The following is a 10,000-nucleotide window of genomic DNA, read 5'->3' as shown; positions in this document are numbered from 1 at the left end:
TCCGCTCATTACCGCGTTCCAAGTGCCATTTCTAGCTGATATCTGCGTATTTGCACCATCTGATTCAAGTTAGCCGATTAACTAGTGGATTGCGTGACAAGTCACAATCTACCAACTTGTTTTAAGACCTCTAATAATGATCCTGCTTGGTTTGAGGATTTTCAATTGTTTTTTTTTTCTTTTTTTTCGCGACATGCAGGTCACGTGATGGTATTTGCTGCCTGTCAGTTCTCCTTTTGGTTTTATAGCTGTAGTTTAGCGCATGTTTAGTACCTATTCGCAGTTGTTAAGGCAGTGGGCAAGGTAAGACTTGTATGTTTCCAGTTTTCCTAATCTTTCTCGTGTCATTACCTGGGTCTGTTTAAGGTTATTTTCGAATTTACTGATGAGATTGGCTTCGGCTGGTCATCGTCTCACTTGCCTTTTATGCCTGTATTATTTTCTTTATTTTTACGGCTTCTTTTTGACTTCAGGATTAGTTCGATCTCTTGTGGTAACAAGGAGAATGGGAGTGGGGTGGTTTCCTTGATCTTAGCCTGGGCCTTGCAAATAAATACACTTGAATCGTGAGCGTGTATGTTGCATTTATTTCTCAACGAGAAGAATCAAATAAAATGAATTTTTCAAAATATCAACTTTTCCACAGAGGGAAAAACATGTAACCGAAGCAACGAGACGTTTCTTTTTCCATTCTTGTTTGCGGCATGGTAAGTCTTTCATCGGAATACCGTCGTAACAACAACAACAACAACAACAACGATAACAAAAACAAGTGACCGCAAGCAGGAAATTGATCACAAGTTCATTGTTGTCGTGACTTCTTAGGCAATTCACCAGTTAATAGGCTAACTTGAATCCGGTGGTGCAAATACGAAGATAAGAGCTATAAATGCCACCTGGAACAAGATAATTAGGGGATACAGTCGATATTTAACAAATTCTAATGTAAATCTTGTCGTTTTTATCATAGGGTTTCAATAAAAACAGTCATTTCTCTAGGTTTTGCAGGTTCTGCAGGTTCCGTAGTCTTAAGTTACCCAAATTCGTCTCACCTCCTTCAGGTGCGTTTTTATTGAAACGAATGTAGTGCTCTCCAATTACAGGGCAGATATCCAAACCCCTATATCAGAAATGGCCACTGGAATGTTTTCTTTATTTTTCAAAAAAAATGCTTTCCTGAATTGTGACCTCGCGGAAAAGGCTCTCACGGATTCAATTTTAAAATTTTCCAACACTGTTTTGTAGTAATGATTCCAAGTTCGAATGAGGCCTAACACTACTGTGAAGTTTTTGTACCCAATTATTCCATCAGGGATCAACCCTAGTATTGGAATTGGGCCCACACAAGGACAGAGAAAAACTCTGACCAGGGTGGGATTTGAACCCACGACCTTCGGATTAGATCACCGCTGCTCTACCGACTGAGCTACAAGGCCAGAACGGGAGCTGGCCGTGGGTATGTGCAGCGATTACTGTTTTGTAGAACATATATTTATCTCCGATTGTAGTTGCTGTCAAATTTGATTTCAATCACGCTAACCGTCTTTGAGGTAATGTTCTATACTGTTATCTTAAAGGCAAAATTAATATCTAGGAAAACAGCTCCTAAAGAAAATCCTTATCAAACGAAAACAAACTCCGCCCTCCAACACGTTTCCCAATAATTGGCCAAACAAAGGATGCTACTTTTTGTGGCTTCCGCTTTCCCCATAAACGAGCGGAAGTCTGTCTTCCGAGACGTCCGCATACAGTCGCTATTCGTTTCTGACTTGCTTTCTCCGTTTAATTCACTGATGTCAGCCTGCAAGTCATTCGTGGCCACAGAAATAGTAAAGTTTATTTCCCAGCTGGAATTATCAGACCAGAAAAACCATTTTTCGCGTTTCTGAAAGTCGTTTTCATCGACAAATCTTAAGTCCACTTCGTCCGCCATTACATGGAATCTTTGCTTTTCTTTCAAACATCAGACCGAGGTTGGCCTGCATGCAGACGTGTCGGAAGACAGATTTCCGCTAGAACAAAGACTTTCGCTTGTCTAAAAATAACTCTCGTGGACATGGCATATCCCAACGGCTGGACCGGGAGCCTCCATCTCTGTCCCCTCATTTTCTCTTGGTGTAACAATAGAACACAAATGAGCTGTGCCGATTTTGATCCAATTGCTACGAATTTCATTCAGAATTAGCACATAGTCACACGATTGCTACGAAAAAGTTACGTCGTTTGCAAAGGGGAAGTTTTTGCTTTGCTTTTTTTTTTTTTTTTTTTTTTTTTTTTTTTTTTTTACAATGGGTTTAAGGACGGTTTATTGTTTATAAGGATGACCAGGTCGGAGAAAAAATAATAGTCTTCCCTCAGCTAAAAAAAACGTCACTGGATACTGGTCCGTTCCTGCAATAACCTCTATCGTTCTACGTTCCTCAAGTTCCCAGTGTATTCAAGTTAAGTCAAGGAAAACTCTTGGTGATCGTTCCTTCTCAGCATCCGCCACACATCTGTGGAACAACCTTTCCATGTGAAAAGTGCCAATTCATTGATTTTTAAATTGTTTAAATCAAATCTGAAGCATTCTTGTTTATCTTGTAAAGTGCATTTGAACATTCTATGTAGTTTGCACTGTATAAATTCAATATTATTTTTATTATTATTATTATTATTATTATTATTATTATTATTATTATTATTATTATTATCACAATTGAATAATTCATTGCAAGACTATACCATGTAACTTTCCAAGAACATCTTAAGAACGTTTTCAGCCTCACAATGCGAAGAGAGATAAGAGCGTTCAGCCTCAGCTCCAAAATTAGACGTTTTTGTCAAAAAAAAGAGTGTACATATACTATCATTCGCAGGGCTATATTATAATAATATATTATATTTCTCACTCATCGCCTTTATTAATTTTTTTCCGCAAAGTTTACAGTGAAATGATGTTCACATCCCCATACAGTGGCAAAAGTATTTTAGGTACAGTTGGATCTTCTGTAACATTCACTTGGAGCTTTTCTGGTGGAGTTTCACACATTTCTTGGGAACTAAAAAATCCTCTGGGCCAGACAATCCAAACCAAGTTAGTAGTTCTTGATGTCACCGGCTCAGTATCAATTCAAGCTGCAGCCTCTTACAGCCAGCGTGTGAGTGGAGTTCTTGTTGGTAATGCCTCTTCTGCTCAGGCCATTTTTAACATCAGTGCTATTAAAAAGGAAGATGAAGGATTTTATACCTGCGAGCTTTATAAACTTGAGAATCTTCTTGCTGTCATAAAAAGGGACCATGTGCAACTGATTGTGGAAGGTGAGTTAAGTTATACATGCCTGAAAATTCCATGGTACAGCTGATTTTGTAAATTACAATTTAGTTATCCCTTTTCCTGCCTGTATGAGTTGACGTGTGGGTTGTATCTCTAGGGTTTAAGAAAACAGTGTTCCGTAGGGTAGCTCGATAGTGCACGTGGCGCTATTATACATGTTCCCATAAAGAACAGATCATTAATAATTATATGACCAACACAATTAATTGTACAGTCGTTTAAATGTTCATCCCACTCACACTACATAATGTCTCTCTAACGATTTTTTTTAAATTCGAAAGTCGTATTCAAAAGGTTTCCATCGAAACAGCACCGGGTATCTTGAAATCAGTTGACCTAGACAAAAGTTTAAAATTAGAAACTCTACTGATGTGATTGTGATTTTCTGCTCTAAAACACACCATCTCTGGAAACAAGGACTTTTGGTAAAGGCAAGCTTCAGGAAAGATTTAGAAATTTAATCTGAAGTCTACATTATCATCAACCACTTCCTCATGAACGTCTCTAGCTCCCTCCTCAGGAACAAAAAAGTCCTCCTGTTTAATTGTGGTAAATAGTGTCATCCATGCTCTAATTGTAAGTAAGATGAGCCATTTGCTGATGTTTGCATAGCCAAACTCAATCCATTGTGTGAAGCTACTGGCTGTATCACTTTCATGATCTGACTCTACTGAATGTTTTTACCTTATCAATTTATTCAACTTCTGTTGACTGTATGAACTGTGGGGTGTATTAAAAATGCCTGCTCGTGCCAATTTTTCTTTTCTTCGGGAAAAAAAATCACTGCAAGTTATTAAGGGACACACCCTTTGAGCCTTCACTACAAAATTGTGCGCTTACTGAACACAACCCATTTAAGCTCGAGGTCGTTTTGTGCTCACGTAGAATACACGTGTTACACCAAAATCCTTCCACTCACTGAGGTTACTGGTTTACGTCCATCCCTCAAGGGGAGGAATTGACTTACGAAAAGCCTACTTGATTGTAATGGAATATTCATTATTCATGTTTCTGAGAGCTCAGTTTCAACTGAAATTTCTCAACGATTTCATAGCATTATTTAAAGTTACTGAGATGTACCCAGAGATGAACTGAGGATAATCAAAGGAAACTTTGCCACACCAGAACTAAATAATGGCGCATCCCCAAAATTCTTTAACGCTACAACTCTACCTACACTACACTGTGCACTAAAGCAAGCAGGTAAGAGGGAACATGATCACCAAGAAAAGGATGGTATCATCAAAAAGGTGCGCTTCAGTAAGTGGTCAACCCCTACATGTACAGTGTTACGTATGGTATATGTACTCGTGTCTGATGTGACCACCTGGTATTATTGGAATTATACGATCTCTATATTTAGTTGAAGGTTCTAAGTTACCCATTTCCTCTTCCCCAGCACATATTTCACAAATTACAATAATTGCATATTAACGACACCAATTAAAGCCAAAAGTTTACTTTGTCCACATTTTACATTCCCGATGCAAAACATACGTCCTGAGCATAGTTTGGGAGCTTTAAACGTTAAATACTTTTCTATCATTCATCAGTTTGGCTGACCTTTCATGGATCGATGCACAAGGTTTAAATGTTTTCCACGCTTTTTTTTTAATTGACAGCTCATAACCAGACCCATTTTCAACCATTTACATTTTCGTCATTATCCCAGTCATGCTAAAAATATTCCGTCGTTAAAAAAAGATGGTTGTAATTTTACAAGCAACATTATTATCTTGTTTGTCCAAGATCTGTCAAAAAGTGAATTTATGTTCTAATTCACTTCGTTCAAACGAATTTAAATTATTTAACCTTTAAATACAAATGCGAACAAGAGGATTATAGGCTGGTTACACGCTCAAAACCAAGAAACTCATTTTATTCGGCTATTCAAAGATAACACATACTCAATACATCATTTATAACGAATGATGGATTGTATGGTAGTGTGTAAGAACGAGAAACGTCATCCACCTAGCTTTCTCGAGCCTTCTAATCTGTTATGGAGGGTTTCTAAAACGTACAAATTCTTAGCAACATCCAATTTTCATCTGCCATGAAGCTTATAAATGTAGTCTTTGAGAAATGAAATGGGTGGTGTCGTTTTGTACAACAGTCAATATACCACCAGAGCGAGGGTTGTGTGGGGAGGGTGGGGTGGGGGGGGGGGGGGAATGTTGGATCGTAATTTAAAGCTTAAGAAACTGAAGCGTGTTCGAAAATCTTTCGGCATCTGGTGTAAGGTAATGACATTTCTGGAGATTTAGTGGTAACGAAGAATCCTGAAATTGAATATTTCTACGTCACGAGAGTGACATGTACAGAGCCTGGGTTGCAGTAAGTGTAAGTGATGGATTCTGGGTAGTGACTGTGGTGTATGTTAGCTAGGTATAGCACATGATTAGTCATTCCAGGTCGACACCTATTACCAATTTTCGAGACTTTAAACATGTAAAACTTTTGTAGCCTGGGTTCTTTACTTCTCTCACTGGCCCATATCTGTTACCCAGAGCGGACAGGTTTTGTAGGACCTAGGTTTTAACTCCTTTGTTATCATTGGGCGGCCCTTTGAGTATTCGTCTTCTAGATGTTACGAATGCCAATTCAGTGCTTGTTGTGGCTTTTCTTTAATAGTCATCTTTGCAACGTTACACCGGTGCTCAAGTGCTGATCCATTCTAGGCATAACTTGTAGTTGAGCTTCATTTTTGGTTTTTAATTTGGTTCGACAAAGGAGAACGCAGTTCATAATCCTGGGCTCTCTGTGGTTTCAAGGATGACCTTTTTTGAGATTTTTTCGTCGACCGTCTGCATTTTCTGCGTCATGTTGAATGGTGTCATACGTCAGATGCGCAAAGGCTATCGGGCACCTCAAGGTTTTCGTAGTAGTCTTAGCAAGTCTGACAAACTGGAAACTACCTCGTGGCTTTCATAGTAGTGTAGTTTAAGTTAAGGAAAGCTTGATTAGTTAATGTGACCTGTCGAACTATAAGTTGATAAGTAGGATACTCGTCTACGAATTGGAAGTACTGTTTACGTGTTGCATGGACAGCCCACGTATTACGTAGTGGAAACTAGTACTTTTTAATGGGATTTAATGTAGGATTCTAAACGCCTAGTTCCTCAGGATTTACTTAAGTATTGATTTGTAAGTAAGGCATTATGCTCACTTTCGAATTAGAGTTTTTACTAAGACGGAAACATCATATGCTCCCTCACATATTCCAGAACCCAAATTTCGTCCCTACGGACGCGCTCCATATTTCATGATTACTCCTAGTCCTTTGCATTATTAATCTATTATGCAATTAGATACCTTTAAATCCCAAAGTGTTTCATTGACATCCATCTTCCTTCGCGCGCTGAGCAGTCGACCACAAATTTCCTCCATCGAAGGCAGCCTGGAGTCATCTTCAACAGCTGATTGTCATATAGCAGACTATCAGGATTCCCAGAAGAAAATGAATAAAATGAGTGAACAGGGTTCGCTGTCTTCCGGGTTTCCTCCTCCCATAAGAAAGAACGTACATTGCAAATTATCCGACAGGCTCATATTCAGGCAAGCGGAGCACGTGACCATGGAACCTCAATTATCGAAGCCTGACTATTTGAAAAAGGGGATTTGTTTCTGTGAGGCTGTAGATGGTAGCATATGGCACTCTGTCGATTCCCCTGATGGTCAACATGATTTTATAACAGGAAGTCCCAAAAGAATTGATTTTGTTATCTGTGTCCTTAGAGATGACCCATGACTCGCAGCCATACAGTAGTACTGTAATGTAAGTTGCGTTGAACAGCCTCATCTTGGTGGAGATAACTAGAGAGACTTTCATAGACGCGCTAATTTCCAAAATGCTGTCCAGGAAAGAGCTTTCCCTTTCTTCAGTTCACTGGCGCTTGATGTCATCATGGAACCACGGTATTTGAATTCGGTCACATGATTTATGGGGATTCTATACACTTGCATCGGGAGCTGCCGATGACAGTTAATGATCATAAACTCCTTGTTGGGTACACTCATGACAAGACCGAGGTCTGCTGACTCATCAGCAGTTTTGGTGAGCTGGGACAGGGGCCCGTGACATTGAGGATTCCAGGAGGGTGATGTCATTAGCGAAGTTCAGGTGAATCAGCATTTAGCTGGATATCTTCTTGGCTGGCAAGGAAAGGTTACCACTCCAGAGTCAGGAGCAGATGCCCTACCCAAAACGTAGCATACAAGAATAATGAAGAGGAAGGGGGCCAAAATAGAACTCCTGTTGTTACATCAAAGGGTTCGGAGATGCTTCCATCCACCATTAAAGCTCTGCTGGAATTTCTGTAAAGAACCTGTATGGCGCTGACTATAGTTTTAGGGATGCCGTAGTTTCGCAGTACTGGGAACATAGCTGTTCCGTTGATTGAATGAAAGGCTTTCCTGAAATCCATAAAGGTAACAGTAAGTGTGAGTTGGTATTCTCTGAAACGTTCCATGTTGTGCACAGCTTCTCCCTGGTTTAAAGACAGCTTGATTTTTCCTGATAAAAGGATCTTCATGTGGTCAAATTCTTTTTAAGAAAATCTTATTGTACCTTTGCAGCAATGCACATGAGAGAAATTCATCTGCAGTTTGTCATCAGCGTCAGGTCACCTTTCTTGGGTTACGAAATGATAACTAACTGCAAAATGCTTGGCCTTGAAGTGCCTCAGCAGTAGTGGCACAGTCCAAAGCTGTTGCTTTGCTTGTTTCCATGGCTGCAATTGCTTCAGCGGTCTCCTCTAAGTTGGGGGATCAGTGTTTATCGCGATAGGAAGGTCTTTTGTTACTGGAGGGGGTGGCTCTGAGGGTATGATCTTATTGCGGCACGGCATTTGGTTCGAGGAACGCGTTTCCATTTTTCCCACAGGGTATTTCATTTTTCGTATCCAGCAATGCTGCTAGTTTGTGTATTAGATATCCATTCCTTGCTGTATTAGGTGTGAAGTAGTATTTCAAAAAAACGAGTTGTAGGGTTTCATCAGGTTTCCAAAAGCGAGAAAGCATTTGGAACCACGAGGCCACAGGCCGAGTGGTTTTATTGTTTTCGAGCGTTTGAAAACCTGATGAAATCCGAACCACGAGTTTCTGAAATTACTTTTCGAACAAATAAAATTAGTTTCAATTATCGTTTGAATAAATTTGCTGAATTGAAATATAATTTTTGGTACGGGGAATGTCACCTAGTTGATGCGTGCTGGCTTCTGATATAATAATTTCATTTGTATTTGCATTCCACGTTGTTACCTACTAGTTGCATCATGGTTGTGAGTTCTGAAAAGTAGGCATAACAAAGTTCTTGGTATTTGACACCCTTACGTTTAGGAGTGGTATACGAAGCGGGGCAATACGGGTGGACCGTGCGGATCTATCCATATCTGTGTTTAGCAATATAGTGATGAGAGGTAGACGAAGCGAAGACCGTCACTTTGATTTGTTGTATCAAAGGAAGGATAAAGGGTGCTTAGCGAATACAAAAATATATACATTTTTCGAGCAAAATACTTTAAAAGGTTGACTGCAGGCATACATTAAGTACAGATAATTAATGATGTTCTCAACAATTTATTTAAGAATTAACAAGTAAAAGTTTAACTACCCAAGAGTTTCTCAACACATATTTCTCAACACATATTTTCCAGCTTGGATGTTTTGACTGTGTAAAAAGTTCCGTTACTATCGAATGGGATCGGTGAGGCACTTCTGCTAGGAGCAGCTCCGAGCAAATCTGAGCCGACTCCTGTAGGCGGAGCAACTGGAAACAACAGATTTTCTCCGAACAAATCTGAGCAGACCCCTGTAGGAGAAGCAACTCCGAGCAGCTTCGAGCAAATATTAGTAGGTCCCTGCAGGGAAACGGCCCAGGGGCCCCGCGGCCTTGTGGCCCTAACCCTAACCTCGTGACTATTGGTAAACAAAAAAGAACCCGATTGCAGGTCATATAATTGCTTATAAGCATGCCCCGTGCCATAAGTGCCCTGCCCAAATACAACGGGATATAATTCAGGTATTTAGAGGCCCTAAACCTCCGGCGGAATCCAGAATAAATATTGTAAGGTTTAGTAAGCGAAAAAGGGGGCCACGGGCAAAAGTGACAGGAATACTAGAGCCAGTGACTCCTAATGCAAAGGAATTCAAATGATTAACTGAACAAGAGCCTGAAAGCCAGCACATAACCAAGGAAACCACTAGAGCCGAGAAGACTATTGGGATTACGGCCAGATGTTGAGTCTTCTTGACCATACCTTACAACATGGTCCATCGCGAATTCGCCAAAAGTACTAGTAAGTAATAGCCAAAACGGGGAGGAAGGCCACAGGGCAGTGACCAAGGTTCCAGTGCACTTCTCGATGTTCATAAATCTCAGAACCTTGCAAACGATAGCGACGGGAGGTACTAACAGACAGTTCTCGCCCTCAAGATCTCCAGGCCTGAACAACTGGGATTCCAAAACCTCGCGTAATATTTGAGCAGCTTTGTATTGTAAAAATTCGCAAAACAGTAAACTGTGTTCGATCACCACAAATTCTCGATCTCATCGCAAATGAATATCCGCCAAGCGTCATAGTCAATAAAACGGCTTATTGCATCATCTCTGTGGTTGAGCGTACAAGGGACCCAGTGTACACCCAACTCTACCGAATTCTCGAAGCAAAAACTAAATATGTC

General features: G+C 40.2%; 1 protein-coding gene across 5 annotated transcripts in view; it reads left to right on the top strand.

Moving 5' to 3' along the window:
* LOC138029751 (tyrosine-protein phosphatase Lar-like) overlaps positions 1-10,000 on the top strand; it is a 36,626-nt gene that overhangs the window by 817 nt on the left and 25,809 nt on the right. For 2 of the 5 annotated variants that reach the window (XM_068877565.1, XM_068877562.1), the window contains exon 1: positions 1,865-3,300. In XM_068877565.1, the coding sequence (XP_068733666.1) occupies positions 2,934-3,300 (367 nt within the window). In that variant the 5' untranslated portion in view covers positions 1,865-2,933. Of the gene's footprint in view, positions 1-199; positions 304-646; positions 708-1,864; positions 3,301-10,000 lie in introns of those variants that run through there. The other 3 variants (XM_068877564.1, XM_068877563.1, XM_068877561.1) reach the window with 3 other exon arrangements.

The sequence above is a fragment of the Montipora capricornis genome, chromosome 13 (assembly GCF_036669925.1).
Source record: "Montipora capricornis isolate CH-2021 chromosome 13, ASM3666992v2, whole genome shotgun sequence".
Lineage (NCBI taxonomy): Eukaryota > Metazoa > Cnidaria > Anthozoa > Scleractinia > Acroporidae > Montipora > Montipora capricornis.
The sequence above is the reverse complement of the archived record's forward strand: the minus strand, read 5'-3'. Positions and strand labels throughout refer to the sequence as shown.